Source organism: Nicotiana tabacum, chromosome 9 (genome assembly GCF_000715075.1).
Source record: "Nicotiana tabacum cultivar K326 chromosome 9, ASM71507v2, whole genome shotgun sequence".
NCBI lineage: Eukaryota > Viridiplantae > Streptophyta > Magnoliopsida > Solanales > Solanaceae > Nicotiana > Nicotiana tabacum.
The window spans coordinates 15,043,798-15,061,801 of NC_134088.1; the positions used below are offsets into that span (position 1 = coordinate 15,043,798).

Here is an 18,004-nt window from a genome sequence, read left to right on the forward strand (position 1 = left end):
TACTGATTACTGAGTCAGAGAATTTTCAATCCCACCAAAAGCCTCTTTTCTTCTATTTTTTCCTTTTTTAGTTTTTCTATGTCAATTTTTGTGAAAATCTCTCTATTTTGGAGAAAACCATTCCTTCTTCTACCTTCACTTTTCCATCCCCTCCTTTACGGTTTATATACTACTTTTTCCATTTTTAGACATCTAAATTTTTTTGACACAATTCAATTTCATAAAACTTTTGCAATTTTCAAGAATTAAAATGCATAAATTTGATATGTTATTTTCATCTCTAAACTAGATTTTTGCCATAATTAAGTTTAATATTCAATCCAACTATCGTGTTCTGTATCTTAGTAAATGGCGTTAGATATGTAATCTTTTTCTTTTTGTATAACAATGACAAATTTTCATAAAGCACTATCTTTTAGTGGTATTTACCTATCTATAGATATCATTTCCTATATTACGGATTGTAGATACGTTTTCTGTTGTTATAAGATGTATTAGATGTATTTAAGCTACTGTATTCATGAATACAATAACAAAATAGGCCTGAATCAGGGAAGTCCATCTAATCAGTTATTGTATTCGAGTGCATTCAACTGTATTCATGGCGTGAAACATGGGATTACAGCTGGACAGATTATTGTATTCGACTGTATTCATGGCGTGAAACAGGGGGTTACACTGTTTTTAAACGGAAAGTGAATCAATTAACATAATAGACTCCTAATATAACTCAACAAACTCAATTATAAAACACAAATTTTGTATTTCCAGTTATTAAAAAGATTCTCAATCGAAAAATACCCCCAAAACGTAGCAATCTTCAGAGAAATTATATAATACATCTGAATACATAAATTATATTAATTAAAAAACATATGAATACATTCATGGTATATAGCGAGACAGTGAATACAATGAAATATATAGAATACAGTGGGATACATTGAAACACAATGAAAAAAAAGACAGTGAATACAATGAAATACATGGAATACAACGAGATACATTGAATTACAATGAGAAAAAAAAGAATGAATACAATTAAATACATGAAAACACAGCGTGATACGTTGAAAATACATTGAAATATATTAACAGAAAATCAAGTTGCTCAGCTCCATACTCTGTCGTCTTTGTTCAAGAACAAACTCTAATTTCCGACGAATCCGCCGTCGAGCAAAAACCCTGAACACTACATGTCTTTTTGTAAGTGGTATGTAACTTATACAACGTCCATCACACGTATTTGTATTGCAGGAGAACTATATTGTTGTTGTCTACCTAAAACTCCTTCATCAACATATAGTCCTCTCCAGATGAAAGACCCGTGAAGCACATAGGGATTGACCAAATTTTGGGTTGCACAAAATTGAGGAGAAAAGTCAGAGAAGTCTTCGTGGTATACCAAGCAAAATCACCGTTTGTGCCTAATGGTAGGTGATGTGGGTGAGATAAATTTTGAGATTGAGCAGCGTGTTTTTAGGGAATGGGGGAAGAGAATGACATGTATCAAAGTAGAGAGAGAAAGAAAATAGTGTAACTGAATAGCGTATTTAGTGGCTTAGGGTAGGAGGTAACCAAAATTAGATATTTTGCTATAAATATTAAAAGGTATCTATAGAATATAATTTTTTTAAATGGTATTTATTTAAAATAAATACGGTGTTAACCTCAAGAGGTAAAAATTCCTATAATTTGGTATCTCATAATCTTTTTCTCCGAAGGATAGTGTGTATGCTGAATCCCCTTCGTCAGAAAATTACATTGTACATATAAAGCAAAATCCAATTTGTACCTCCATATTTTATAGTTTGAATTTCCTCGACATAGCCCAAAAGCAAAACTCAGTGCTGAAAGGGGTTCAAAACCTTTACAAAATCGTTGGATCAATTCTCATTGGCCACAGTCTCTTTTAATATTTTAATCTTTTCTTTTATTGAACCCCATTGATAGAAATCATGCCTCCGCTTAACAGAGAAGATGTGTCTGATAAACCCTCTCAACAAAATAAAGGAAAGAGACAATAAATAACAAACAAATCAATCGAAAAACCGAGGATCCCATCATAAATTTTGATAATATAATATTGTAAAGTTGAGACTTCCATTGGGAGGGTGGAAGAAGTTGCCTTGCACGAGATGGAAGTCAAGATGACCACTTAACCATACATTAAAATACTATACTAAAAACAACTTTTGCCTTCTCTTTTGTTGTTTTTTGGGGCTAAACGGTTGGTAGGTAGTGGAGGATCCTAACAGATGTGGGGAGTTGGGTTGCTTTTTTCCCCATCACATGATGTCTTTCACTTTGTCTGTTGTTTTTGCCAGAATTGGAGATAACGTGCACTTGCTTTTTTGAGGTGCAACTAATTTCATACCCCACAATACACTCCTCTCTACATTTTCTTTGTCACCATAAGCATTTCCAGCCTGTCTTTAATTTCCCCCTTCTATATTTTGGTCTATTTTTATATGTTTATTGTTTCTTGGAAAAGTAAATAAATCCTTATATATCTCAAGTTTAAATGTTCTTTTTCTTGTATAACCATTTAGTATCGGGAAACAATTTTGATTATTTCATTTGTGTCGTTAATGATGGAAGAAGGATTTTTACCGAGGGTTTTCAAAAAATAAAAAAAGTAAATGCACAAGAAAAACTTTTTGGATTTATATATATATATATATATATATATATATATATGGTAGGGGTAAGATTTGCATATACACTACCTCCCTAAACCCCACTAGTGAGATTACACTAAATTTGTTGTTGTTGTTATTAATTATCTTATATACACAGTGTAATTTTCGATAAAAGGGTTCAGCTCCCTTCCGCCCAACTAGCTCCGCCATGCACGTCATATAGGGTCTATTAAAGGGACAAACATTTTCATCGAAATTTTTTTCATTTCTAAAGCTCAAACCTAATACCTTTACTTAAAGGTGGAGCGATCATATTCATCTCAACGGCCACTTGATAGTATTCATTTTTAAATGTTGGAGTTGGAATACGCTTAACGCTATGCAGAAATTCTTTTATTCTTTTTATTTTTGTCATCTTGCCTAGTATGTTTGAATGGCTTTTATACATATTACATATATATGCTAAACATAATGAATATTTCTTTAGCTAAAAGACGAGTATAGGGAACTACCTATAGCAAAAATGAATACAACAACAACCATCTCATAAGTAGGCAAAAATAAATATTAAACTTAAAAAAAAAAACAAGTAACACATGAGTAATCGATTATACTGATAATGTGAAAACACTTTATACGTATAATAAATCTATAGTAAATTATCTTTGGTTAACTTCTTATAGTATTTGAAAGTTAATATTCCGAGAAGATAAAGGTTCGCCTGCCTTTCCTTTTGTGTAGATTCCTTTCAATGTTTCTCTTTATTTATTTCTATTTTGATTCTCTATTAGTTTCATATGAAGACTTTTCCTGTCATTTTAGTTTTTCTTTGACAAAAATCAACGCTTAACGAAAAGAAAAAAACCTCTTATGACGAGGTTTCTTGACAAATGGATAAAGCTAAGATTCCACACTGTTCTTTATTTTTTACAGGGTACACGTGTCAAATTTACCTTTAAACTATATAAATTTAAATAACTTTGCCATCTATTAAGCTTTTAATTATTAATATTACGTCTTTCACTAGAAAACACTTGTCTTGTGCTTGAGAGATTCAATTTTTGGGTCATTTTAAATTATCGTCAGAAGTTTAAAGGTAAAAGTAGATTTAAAAAAAAAAGAATTTATGCACGCGAATTCACATATTTTAAGCTGAATATGAGATTATATTGCTGACAGTAAAAGTATATATAAATGAACCAAAAATATAATGAAGGACAAAATTAAGCAATTTAGATTGATATAAAGATAAACTTGGAACTTTTCCCCCTTTTACACATGGTCTACGTACCCACAAGATTTTAGAAATGGAATTGCATTTTACCTCTATTTTTGAAGACACGTACTAATTAATTACTTGCACGGAAAATCATCAGAAAGAAAGACAATGGATTAATTTGTAAATAACATGCTTCAAATATTATATAAGATTTTAATAGAAACTAATACAGACATTATCAACTATTATTGATAAATTCAACTGGTCAAATATGTACATCTTTGTAAGGGTTATATCATTCCGATAAGTAAGAAGCTCAACTTGATAACTCTATTTCCTGAAAATCCCTCTATACTGTTGTTAATTTGACAATTGTGGGACAGCAAGGTAAAATTTTAAATCCAGACGAAAAGTCAACGTAAACTATAATTTTATTACAAATCAAAGATTGTGGTAGAGTGATAAATGTCCGTTTATTTTTAATTAAAGGTTTTGAATTGGAATCCTGAGCATTCCTCAAAATGAAATATTTCGAAGCGAGGGCAAATTAATCGAGCCGCAAAACGAATACTGAAATGTAAATATTTGAATGAGAAACCAAAAAAAAAAGTGAGAATATTTCTAGCAGAAAAAAGAGAAGAGTTTTATTAAATTTTTGGGGTGGAAAAAGGAAAAAGAAAAAAGAAAAAAAGGGGGGGGGGGGGGAGGGAAATAGAAAAGACAGTTGCCTTCATTTTTACTCCTTGTAAACGTTCCCCACAATCTAGGAATACACGGTTAGTGGGACCCACGTTATAGTTGTCGGAATATAGAATATAATAATTATAAATCTCTGTTTACAGAAAAGAAAAACAAATCAGCATAATCTTTCTTTTTTCCTGTTTTAAAAAAAACACAAATCAACTCAAATCTAAATAACAAAATATTTAACTGTTGAATATTTTGACACAATTTTCTGTGGCGTTTGCGTAAAGGTACAAGGCACCCTTTTTTACTTTCTATTTTTGTTTTTTAATTTTTAATTTTGCTTTTTATTTTTCCCCCCAACTTAAATAGCAGGTGGAGGTATTGGTTGTAGTTTTCCCCATTTCTGCATAAACATATATATTCCTTGTGAAAAAACCAAAGAAAAACATTAGTCTTGAAAATCTGCAAGAAAATTTTGAAGGGTGTTCAAAAGCAAGCTGAAAATACACAGATAAGTTTTTTTAAATTATTTCCTCAATTCACAAAATTAAAGAAAAAAGACAAAAAAAGCAAGAATCTTGGTTGAGGAGAAGAATAATTTGCAGCTGAATAAAGGGGTGTTTATCTTTCATTTTTTTTTCTTAAATTGGGGTTTGTTGTGAATAAATTCAGTATTCTGGATTTATACTGTTTTATTGTTTTTTTTTTTTAATTCTGAAGAAGACCCTTTTGGATTTAGGGGCTAAAGCTCAGTTCTATAAGTTATTTCTTGGAATTTTGAGAAAAGTTTGGATTTTTTTTGCTTTACTGGTGCTAAACACAAATTCTGAAGAAGACCCTTTTGGATTTAGGGGCTAAAGTTCAGTTCTTTAAGCTATTTCTTGGTATATTAAGGAAAAAGATTCGATTTTTTTGATTTATTGGTGTTTGGGTTGTGGCGGATTGTTCTGGTTTTAACCTTTGTTTTGGTTGGTGAATTTCCTTATCTGAGGGTCTATCGGGAACAGTCTCTCTCTAACCTCCAAGGTAAAGGTAAGTCTGCCTACACAATACCCGCCCCAGACCCCACTTGTGGGACTTTACTGAGTCTGTTGTTGTTAAGTCCTGTTACTTTTGTGTGTGTGTGTGTGTGTTTATTGATTGGATTGAGAGGGTTTAATTTTAGAAATTAGTTTAAGTTGTTGTTTTTGAGCTACATAGTTTGAAAGAGTTGGAATTGTTAAGCTCAGTATGGGAAAGGATTGGAAGAAGTCAAAAAAATTAGGAGGCAAATCTGGTGATACTAGTATGAAGCAAAACAAAGTTGGTGAAAATAATAGCCCGAGGCGATTTGATAAGGACACAGCAGTTTTCATTGCAATGTCTCATGAACTTAAGGATGAGGGGAATAAGCTATTTCAAAAGAGGGATTATGAAGGAGCTATGCTGAAGTATGACAAAGCTATAAAATTGCTTCCGCGGAACCACATAGACGTATCCTACCTTCGTAGTAATATAGCCGCTTGTTATATGCAAATGGGACTTAGTGAATATCCTAGGGCGATCCACGAGTGTAATTTGGCTCTTGAAGTTACACCTAAATATAGTAAGGCACTTATGAAGAGAGCTAGGTGTTATGAGGCGCTGAATAGGTTGGATTTGGCACAGAGAGATGTTAATAGAGTGCTGGAGATGGAACCGAATAATCTCATGGCTATTGAGATTGCAGAGAGGGTGAAAACAACCATTGAGGAAAAAGGCATTGGAGCGAATGACGTTCCTATAGATTTGATTCCAGTACCTGAATATGTTGAACTACCTTTTGCTTCAAGTCAGTCGAAATCATCTAAAGAGAAGGCACAAAAGAAGAAAAACAAGAAAGTAGAGGAGGAGATGGTTAATGGCAAGGCTGAAGAAAAGGGATTAGACAACCAAATCGATTTAAAGCAAGCTGATAACAGAAACGAGGAAGAGAATGCTGAGAACAAGGACGGGAAAGTCGAGGAGATGAAACGTGAGATTAGGATTGAAGAAAATAAGGATAAAGATCAGACTCAGGAAGAAAAGATGGACGACAAGATGGAGGGGAAGAAAGCTGAGAACAAGGCCAACAGAAAGAAAGCTAAGGACAAGAGTAAGGAAAAGAAGAGTAAGGACGAGATCGAGGTAAATAAGGCCAAGGATAGGCAGGAGGAGAATAAAGATGAGGACAATGAGGAGAGGAAAACTGAAGATAAATTGGTGGTGGAGGAAATTATCAGTCGTACCACAGAAGAAGAGCCAAAAAGAACAGTGAAATTAGTATTTGGGGAAGACATAAGGTGGGCTCAAGTTCCCCTGAACTGTAGCATCTTGACACTGAGGGAGGTCATAGGTGATCGGTTCCCAAACTTAAAAGCAGTCCTAATCAAGTATAGGGACCAAGAAGGTGACCTGGTTACAGTGACGACAAATGAGGAGTTAAGATGGGCTGAAGCTTCTGTTCAACATGGTTCAGTAAGACTCTATATCGTGGAAGTTAATCCGGAGCAGGATCCATTCTATGAGAAGATCAAAAGGGAGGAAGACGAACATAAATACAGCGCACGACATATACAGATTGTTGAAAATGGGTATGTTGAAAAAAGCAAGGAAAATGGACCAGTTTACATTGATGATTGGATCTTTCAGTTCTCTAATTTGTTCAAGAACTATGTTGGATTTGAGTCTGATGCTTATCTGGATCTCCATGAAGTCGGAATGAAGCTATACTCTGAGGCTTTGGAAGAGGCAGTCACAAGTGAAGAAGCTCAATGTCTTTTCAGCACAGCTGGAGAAACATTTCAGGAGATGGCTGCTTTGGCATTGTTCAACTGGGGTAATGTTCATATGTCCAGGGCGCGGAAAAGGGTCTATTTGAAAGAAGATAGTTCCGGAGAATCTTTGCTTGCACAGGTAAAATTTGCTTATGGTTGGGCTCAAAAGGAATATTCAAAAGCAGGAGAGAGATATGAAGAGGCACTGAAGATCAAACCAAATTTTTATGAAGGTATTCTTGCTCTGGGGCAGCAACAGTTTGAGCAGGCAAAACTTTCTTGGTATTATGCGATTAGCAGTGGTGTCGATTTGGATTCTTGGCCTTCTACAGAAGTTCTGCATCTTTACAACTGTGCTGAGGAAAATATGGAAAGAGTTATGCAGATGTGGGAGGACGCAGAGGAGCAGCGTCTCAACGAACTATCAAGTCCCGACAAAATCCTTTCGCAGAAGATAAAGTCGGAGAATTTGGTCAAAGGAATATCTGCAGATGAAGCTACTGAGCAAGCTGCAAACATGAGGTCTCAGATAAATTTACTATGGGGAACAATGCTATACGAACGATCACTTATGGAGTTCAAACTCGGGCTTCCACTCTGGCATGAATCTTTGGAAGTTGCTGTTGAAAAATTTGAATTGGCCGGAGCTTCTCCAACAGATATTGCTGTTATGATAAAGAATCATTCTTCCAACAGTACTGCAACAGAAGGTGAAACTGGAATATATTACCTTAAACTTGTTTACTCTGCAGTGGCTTTTTTAAAAATCATTTCAAATGTCTCTGACATTCATTTGTTTGTAGGGCTGGGATTCAATATTGATGAAATTGTACAGGCATGGAATGAGATGTATGAAGCAAGAAGGTGGGAAAGAGGAGTACCTTCTTTCAGGTTGGAACCATTGCTTCGTCGACGAGTTTCCAAGCTGTATCATGCCCTTGAATTAGCATGAGGTCTTGTTATGGTGTCAGAGGAATCAAGAAAGAAACTCGCTATTACCGCTGCTGTTGCACCCAGCCTGTGCTTATACTCACTGGGAAGGTAAATATCCTTTCATTAACAAACGCATTCGTTTGTACCAGTTCTATAATATGCAGATAGAACTGTTGTTGGCGGTTTGAGATGAATCACAAGAATATTTTAAACACCCCTGAAGTTATGTTCTTGTTTGATACTGTAATGCAAAGTATACAATATCAACACAAGAAAATGTTTGATAAAATGTTACTTTATAAAAATAATTAGGTTCTGAGATCTCTAAGTACTACCCTGAAAATCTTGTCCCGAAGCAGTTTGTACAAGTATTACATAAAAATTCATGGTTATATGTGCTTAATTACCTGTGAGTGTTTAATGCTTGTGGAAAAATCCTGTGTCATGGAGAGCTGCACTTGTCTATCCTAATTCTTGTTCATTATTGGAGCTTTTATCTCAAATATGAAGGCCTATATTAGTATCTAAGATTGAAATGACTAAGAAATAATTCATTCTACTGTTGTATAGTGGGTACTCTTAATGCCTACTGTTACTAAGTTGCTACTAAGTTGCTAAATAGCTGCTGTTTTGAGTTTGTATTTGAATTTTTATTCTCTGTTGCAACTTTTCTTTATTCAAGTTTTAATCAGATTAGTGTCTTCTGTTTATTCCCTAGGTAGGTGGGGAAAGGGGAAAGATTAGTTTTCCCCTAGCGGGTTTATTTTTTGACCTCACCATCTCCAAGCTCTAGACCCCTTTTCAGACCCTTTTTCAGCTCATTTAGTTCTTCAAATTGTGCTTTAAAGTCTATTACTCTAGTCTTGGAGTTGTCAGGCTGCAGTAATACTTGATTCTATGAATTAGCACTTTACACACCTGTGCAAAAAATATGGTCCAATACCTGCAAAAGTTCCTTCATGTGGCAAAGAAATTGAATAACGATTTTCCGACATAGATTCCTATAGCCAGAAAGACATATTGTTACTTTTATGGTTTTCCTTTCCATTGAGTTCACATATTTGTGGAAGTAGTCTGGTGTTTACGAGTTCAGCTTTTTCCGTATTCTGTGACCTGTTAAACACTTATTTATCCCGCACTGGCGTGAATCTATTGAACATTACTCCAAAACAATGAACCTACTACATCACCCTTGCTAGCATTCATTGACAGGTACCCTCATAATAAGGGTCATGTACATCTAATGTACGTCGTGAAAACCCTTGCACCTTCCGTGAAATCTTCATTGGAAAAGCCTTTAACAGTTGCCTGTGCATAATTTCTTGCTAAAAGCTGATTGTATTGAGAACTTTGCTGAGGTTTCACCGCATTAATACTGACACTTGTAAATGAAGTATCAAGTAAGGTTAGCTCATTTATTAGCATGGAATGCTGTGCTGATTCCTTCTTTTTCCCCTTTTCTTAACATAATAAATTCCAGCCCCCGCCCCCAAAACCACTCTACATAAACAACAGTACCCGACTTTCCCACTTTGTTCCCTTGATGACTCGAACTTCCAACCTCTTTGTTGGAATTAGAGTGATCTCGCCACTGGAGCAACCTCAACTGTCTTTAATATGATAACATTGTTACTCTCTTTGTCTTTCTGCTTTATCTGAGAGGTGCTGGATCTATTTTTTTTGCAGGGATTTACGTGCATCAGCTGTTAATACAGGTTTTGGAGTTTGGACCTTGTGACACTTGGATTGTGCATTACCTGTTTTTCATTTCACAGAGAGATGAAGAGGCAGAAATCTCTTTTTCTTTATTTTTGCCTACTCCTCGTCGTCTTGCCCAGGTAGCGGTTCCTCACAGGCAGTGGCGAATCGCTTCAGTAGTTTCTAATTATTCTCCTTTGGCTCATGGAAGGGTCCTAAGGTATTCTTTTCTTATAGGAATTTCTTTCTTAGGAACTTTTTGTTCTCATTAGCTTGCCTTTCTTGGCTTGTACTATTCTGTGTCAGTTGGTCTTTTGTAGTTTTTTAACAGTTGTCACTATTAGTGTCTTAAATAGAGTTATATAGTGTACTTTTATGATGTCCAGATTGTTGGTTAGGAGGTAATATACCACTCTTGGCAAACACCTCATTTGTATTTGAACTGCACAGTTAATTACCATACAAAATGAATGTTGAAGGTTATACTGGTGCAGTTTTGACTTCTTTACAATTGTCACCTATAGTTTTCTGCTTTTGTTGCTATTACGTGATCAGGAGGTCACGGATTCGAGCCGTGGAAATAACCTCTTGTAGAAATGCAAGGTAAAACTGCGTACAATAAACCCTTGTGGTCCGGCCCTTCTAGTAGGAGCTTAGTGCACCGGGCTGAGATATGTGAAATTATATGCAAATTTACAAGTTCAAGAGCAGGAAGGCAACAAGAGAATTGATGCTCTATATTTGAGAAAGTAAAATAAGAAAGCTCTTTTGTACCATATAAAGAATCCAAGTCTTCAACCCAAATAGTAAAACAACTGCTGAAAGTTCACCGTCGACTGATACATCTTTATAGTCGAAATAGTAATAGTAATAGTAATAATATTCTTAGAATCAAATTTTTACATTACAAACTCATGTATTACGTTTAGACTAATTGAGAAAACCATTAAAAAAAAAAGATACAGATAAATTAATTCAAGATATATATGTTGCGAACTTAGACTAGCAAGAGGTATTATAAGACAAATATGTCCTCATCAGCAGCAAACACATCCTCAGGAATATGTGGCATTCTCTCGTCAAAAGGTCCAATTATAATAGAAAAGCCCCGAGAGTACGTCCCTACCAACGTTGCAAGGTCACAAATAGTTTGTACATGCAGAAATTCATCTGTATCAGTTATCTCCAGGGTTCACATAAGGGAGTGAAGCCTATCATGACAAAATTTTAATATCTTTTGGTCGATTCCAACTTGTGTAGTAATAGAAGCAAAAAAGGCAACACGGCCCTCCTTTTCCACATTTTCAGTCTCAAGACGCCCTTTAAGATACTGGACAAATCTTCGTAGAACAGATAAGAAGTGCTTTGCTCGCCTTATATTTCCAGGCACCGCTTCCTTCATGATGTCATCAGGCAAGGCACGATTAGCAAGCCATACATCCTGAGCTGTAACAAAGAAGAAATAGATGAGCGATGACCTCGGTTAATCTCAATAGAAGTACACAGTCAACAGACAGTAAATTCAAAATACCAGGCAGTCTTTGTGCTAGACCCTCAACAAGACGATTATACTCTGCTCTCAATCAACCAGCATCAGTGGCCTTCGGCCTTCCTACCATGCAAGATGTTAGAATCAGCACTTGTCTACTTTTTTCTTCTTCTTGACGTATTTCCTTTTTGGGGCTTGTGGGGAGGGGGTTATAGATTAAACAGATGATAACATCATATATACTAAGGTTGAACAATCTCCAAGGTACTCCATATATGCCAAAACTTCACCAAAAAAAAACTACAGCTAAAAAAAGAATTCAAATGGTATTAGCAAATTTATACTTCTATTTTGCATACGTAAGAATATGCAAACTATGATTCAGCATGAAGGGGGGGGGGGGTGTGGAACAAAAGTCCCGGCGATTATCACTAAAATCAACATTATAGTATAGAACAAGAATTTAAATTTTGTGGGGCTAAATGCAAAACAAACAACATCAACATGCGAAGTTAAGCATTGCCGGTGCAGGAAGATAACAAGTAGCACTCGTAAGAAGCTTACCTAACGTAACAATTACCTTTCAATTTCCTGAGACATCCTACTGAGATTCCTTGTTGCCCCTTCAAGCGTCTGCTTCCTCACACTAACACTAAGTGCCTCAATGCATACATTGTCTATATTATGGGCCTCATCAAACACCACAACACACTCTCTCTCCATCTCCTTTGATATAATACCAGCAACCTTGGGATCAAGCAGGTATTGGTAGCTGTAAACCAAACATTTGCCTGTTGCACCATATGCCGCGCCAAAAAGTATGGGCACCAACCTTTTTCCTTACCATACATCCTTAACTCCTGCAACAATACAGTTTAATCATCTAACAAGACATATGCAAACTTGAGCACCTCCATTAACAGAGAAGAATACAAAGAAGAAAACTTTACTAGAACAAAAAGATTCTACTCAAAAATCAATCTTTAGAGCACAGATTGAAATTGCCAAACAAGTTATAACTCATTTCGCCACTGCAAATACAAGCACTTCTCTATAACCCATTCTCAAGCCAAATTAAATTGGATATAATGGATGTCTATGTATCCTCCAAAAAGATCATTGCCAATCAATGAGCTCCTGGAGTAATGGAGACTAACTGTCTTCCATGAATATATGCAAACTCGAGCACCCACGTTAACCGATAAATATGTCCATGAAGCGTGGGATGCAGTGCAAAAACTAGTCACATCTCTTCACCACTGCAAATTTAAGCGCTTATTTATAGCAGGATTTCAGTGTTTTGTGTGAGAAGAAAGTGCCACCAAAACTTAAGGGTAAATTTTACAGAGTGGTGGCCAGACCAATGATGTTGTATGGGGCTGAGTGTTGGCCAGTAAAGATCGCTCATGTCCAGAAGATGAAGGTAGCAGAGATGAGGATGTTGAGATGGATATGCGGGCACACCAGGTTAGATAGGATCAGAAATGAGGTTATTTGTGACAAGGTGGGCTTGGCCCCTATTGAGGACAAGATGCGTGAAGCGCGACTTAGGTGGTTTGGTCATGTGAGGAGGAGGAGCACAGACGCACCGGTGATGAGGTGTGAGAGTTTGACATTGGAGGGCCTATGAAAAGGTAGAGGTAGGCCAAAGAAGAGGTGGAGAGATGTGATTAGGCAAGACATGGCGCAGCTTTAGCTGACTGAGGACATGACTCTTGATAGAAAGATATGGAGGTCGCGAATTAGGGTGGTAGAGTAGGTAGTCTAGAGTGCTCATAACAGTAGTATTGGCACACAGTCTCGCTTTCTGTTGGTAGTAGGTTTTTATGACTAACCGTTGTTTTCTTTTATTGTTGATCACCTTACTGTCTAGTTTTTTTTTATTGTCTATATTTTTATTAATGTGGTGCTTATGATTTCCTGAGCCGAGGATCTATGGAAACAACTTCTCTATCCTCACAAAATAGGGATAAGGTCTGCGTGCACACTACCCTCTCCAGACCCCACAATGTGGGATATTACTAGGTATCTTGTTGTATTTATAGACGGATTCTCTTCTCACCATCTTACAGGAGCATAGGCAAACTTGGGCACCCACTTTAACAGAAAAATATAAACAATCAAACTTACTCAATAATGACAGTAAAAGTTCTAGTCAAGAACCTGCCCTTAGACCATAGAATGCAATGAAAAAACAAGTCATATCTCTCTTCACAATTGCAAATTCAGCTGTTTCTCTATAACCCCTTCTCAAACCAAAGTAGATTAGACACAGTAGATGTCATTGCATCCTTCACAAAAAGCAATATCAATAAAAACCAATTTATTTCCCAGCTGGTGCAACCAAAAAAGTGTCTTTTATCTAACTCTGCCTATGTGAGCTTCACAAAAGCATAGCCAGATGAAATGGGAGTGTTGGAATAGGTTGTTGGAAGCTTAAAAATAGTCTAACTATGAATTAGATTCATATAGCCAAACTCCAACTTTTTTTTTAATAACCAGAGGGCCAATGGCGCAAGGCTCCAAACTCGGCGGATAATGAGTCCGCTCCTCTACCATTCCCCACTTAAACACCACGCTTTTGTCTGCGCATGGTTCAAACCCGTGACATGCGCCTAACCGACAAAACACGCACTAAGATCATTTCACTATACCAAAGCCTAGGGCCAGCCAACTCCAACTAATTTGATCGAGGCATAGTCATTCATGAGTTTAAGTTGCATGCATTGATGCATTGTCAGTGTAGAAAATATTTACACGATCAAGTCATTTAAAAGGTAATTGCAGGTAACTCACTCTATCCAACAAGTATTAATTAACGTGCAATAACTGGTAAGTAATCGATTACAAAATGTTATTTACATTGTCACTGCATATAACTTAAATTCCTGCAAAGAAATCTCTCTAAGGTGCAAGTGTTGTTCTATCTCAGTTTGTGCCCTAATTTTGCTGGAAGCTTATTGGAGGGGAGTTACAATTTGTTAGTTTCTTTGGATGATATTTATACTCGATGTGCAACATTATACAAACCAAGGGCAAATACAAAAATGAAAGGTCAAAGCTACACAAGCAGGATTATTTATTATCAGGTGGTTAGTATCTGACATGAAGTGGCCTCTAAACCAAAACACAAGAAGAAGAATTGGCACTACATCTTCAAAGCAAGACAAAGAAGTCTAGGATTGCTTATTTCCTATCATTACATGCAGCTGATTTTATAGCTAATTGCTACCAATACATGCAGCTGATTAAGAAAGCTTAAGAAAGGCAAGACATGCGGAGGGCATAGAATAATCTTAAGCAAAAATGACACAACAAACTTTTCACAAAAAACAGTGAAATTCAGGAACAGCCAACAATCTTTAAAAATATAAAATAGTCACTAGAATAGCAATAACATTTTGAACTTAAACGAGTGAATTAGAACCATCAACCAGAGGCGGAGCCACAGTGTCCGCTACGCGTTCGGCCGAACCCAATAGGTTTAGTTCAAATCATGTACTTGTCTTAAAATTTTCATTAAATATAACAACAACAACAACAACAAGGTGGAATCCCACAAGTGGGGTCTGGGGAGGGTAGTGTACAAATTATTAATTAAAAACCTAGTAACTTAAAAGGATTAGGATTCCGAATCCATAAGTTTGAAATCCTGGCTCCGCCCCTGCTATCAACCCTGTCAACATACAATAAGAGAGTTTACCTATTATGCATCGCAAATGGAGTAGCTTTAAAGTTAAATAATGATCAAGTGAACAACAAAAAGATATGATTGGTTAAAACAAGTTATAATCAAGAATCTCTATGTAGAAAAATGATAACCAAGTCTTTAAAGATAGCGGCAGAATAGCGCCACTGCAAACTCGTGCAAGACTGAGACAGGAGTACATATTTTAATGAAGGCATCATTTAACATATTCAAACAATTCCAAGGAAGTATATCATTATGTCAGCTGAAAGATATTCATCTACTAATCTCAATTCCATATACAACATAAGCACTTTACTGGTGAAAGTTCATATTAAATAATAGAACGCACCGAAATTGACTAAACATATAGCACACTACTTGTGGTGATACTTACATGTATCCAACCAAGAATAGTGATATTGAGCCTCTGAAGAACACAATGATATTCTTTTTCATGCAATCTCTCACACTGGATATCAAAAGTAGTATTTCAGTAACATGTAAAACCCACTACATATGACATCAAAAGCATTGTTATTTAAGCATATATCTTAGGAATTTTATTCTTAAACTTGAATGAACTATTTTCTTTATAGTTATAAAGCAGCAACACACAAACTTTTTAAAAAAATTATAGTTCTCTTTTATAAGTGCAGCAAACCCAGAGACTATCAACTAATGTTATTATTTCTCACCTTTCTCCTAAACTTTGATTTTGAAAAGACGGAATTTAAAACATAATGAGCACTTTTTACACAAAATTCAACACATTTGAGGTTATTCAAATCCAAAAATGAAATTTTGATAAGTTATCCTAAGAGCCAAAGCTCCTGAAATTTACAAGCTTAGTTCAACTTTTTTAAGTTCAATGCAAAGACCCTTCCATGCAGTACTTTTACTTTTTCTACCTAATGGACGGTCAGTCTGCTTTCTGAATGTTAGAGGTAAAGTGTAAGCATAACTCTAGTATATCCTAACAGATGAAACAAAAAATTCATCTTACAGTATTTGAAGTCGACTTCTGCTTTGGGACTATAAGAGTAGTGATGCAAAAATCATTGCCTCTCTAGAAGTTAAGAAATACAAAACATAAATACCCCGCATATGGGACAACAGATAAATAGAGTTTAAAAATTTCACACTAAGCATTTTGCTCATTAAAGGTAAACCAGCAAGAAAAGCAAAAGTTTCTAAATCCTTTTTTGTATTTCCAAGAGCTATTGCAGAGAATATTCCTATTAGACTCGCTGGCTGCAGTATAGAGAAAAATAATAAGGGTTATACCAGCACAATTTATATCAAACAAATCTGATCGTCAAACGACTAAAAATGATCTAATGCAGACAATTTCTATAAAGATGAAGGTTGCTCTCTGATTTTACGGGTCAAAGAGATACACGAACAAAAATGAAGTAAAATATAACAATTTACAACATGCAATTGTCGTAGATAAGAATTTGAACTGAACGGACTTAGCTGGTCCGGGCCTTAAGCCTACAACACTAGAAGGAGATGTGGAACAAGATTTTTGTTGCATTTCCGGCAGAACTGGAGGGTGCGAAGGTTGCCTTAAGTTACTTAGACTATTGTCATCTCCCGTATCCTCATGGAATGGACCAGATTTCCTCAATTTGTTGGAAGTGAATTACAAGCCTCAAGTTATTATACGCAGTGCATTGAATGAGGTGGTTTCTTCTAGTAAGAATAAATCCCAACGGTCTGGACATCATCTGAGGATGAATCTAATGTCATGGACCAAGATGATGCAGGTTTAGTTTGATCTATCTGTATACAACCCAAATATATGTTGGTTCATGTTTCTAACTCTTTTTGAGTGACTTCTGGTGGATTTCTTCATGAATATTTCATGCTTTCAAATTAGTATTTTTTAAATATTTTATTGAAATGGTTCAAGCATATATATTTTGTTATTAGATACATCTGGAGAATGCCAAAAGCAACTTCTTATATCTCAACTTGAATCGTGGGAAGTCTCACTTGAAGACCTGTATAAAATGTTGAATTCCAATTATATAGCTGCCTAAGAGGATGACAATTGTGACTGCGAGAAACATCGGGTATGTTATCTGATTATTTACTTTTTTTCGTTGTTTGCTTTACATCCGCATTGCTTTATAGTGCAGATGGCATGGTATTTGGCGCAATTAGAAGCAGATGTCAGACTTGCAAAGAAATTTTGCATTTTGATGGATTAAATTTTTCGTGTATTGCAAATTCGTTACGTCGAGGTCAATGTCTTTATTTTCGTTTAAAAGGTCAAGAGGGTAGCCACAAAGTATAAAAAATGGAGAGTTGATGCAGATATTCAAAACTAGTGTGATCTTCTTTTCTCTTTCAAATTTCCAACATAACAATGGTCATGCATTCTTTTTCAAGTGGCAGCAAGTCTGCCAAAACTACGTACAAGAGTCTTATTTTGATGATACGTTGAAGCAACGTAGAATAAACATGATAGGGAAGATAGATATTTACAAGGATATAGTTTTTGGGGGGCGTTATAAGATAATCATAAATGCTTTTTGGTCAGCCAAGATGATTTTCTTGGTAAAGAAAGGTATTTTTCTTTAATGGCATAGAGAATCATATGAATTTCTTTCACTTTGTTTTACCATATTTTTTATGTTAATAAAAATTATGTTGTTATAGGTATCGTTTTTCTCTAGTCTTCGAGCCGGAGAGCACACAACCTGAACCTTTGTATAACTTTCTTAGAAGGGAGAAGATTTACCGAAAGGAATCTGATCCTATTTTATTGGATAATCTTTTACTTCTAGAAGTAACAGAAAAGTTTGAAGAAACATTTTACTCTGCTACTGGAAATGTATGGAAGGTGGGGATTCACAAAACATT

General features: G+C 35.6%; 1 protein-coding gene across 1 annotated transcript; it reads left to right on the forward strand.

Moving 5' to 3' along the window:
- The first annotated feature begins 4,721 nt into the window (after nucleotides 1-4,721).
- LOC107759086 (protein PHOX1-like) lies at nucleotides 4,722-10,436 on the forward strand. Its single transcript, XM_016576956.2, has 3 exons — nucleotides 4,722-8,032; nucleotides 8,126-8,363; nucleotides 9,942-10,436. Exons 1-2 carry the CDS (start codon nucleotides 5,779-5,781, stop codon nucleotides 8,272-8,274), a joined length of 2,403 nt encoding a protein of 800 aa, XP_016432442.1. The 5' UTR covers nucleotides 4,722-5,778; the 3' UTR covers nucleotides 8,275-8,363; nucleotides 9,942-10,436.
- The last annotated feature ends 7,568 nt before the right edge of the window (nucleotides 10,437-18,004 follow it).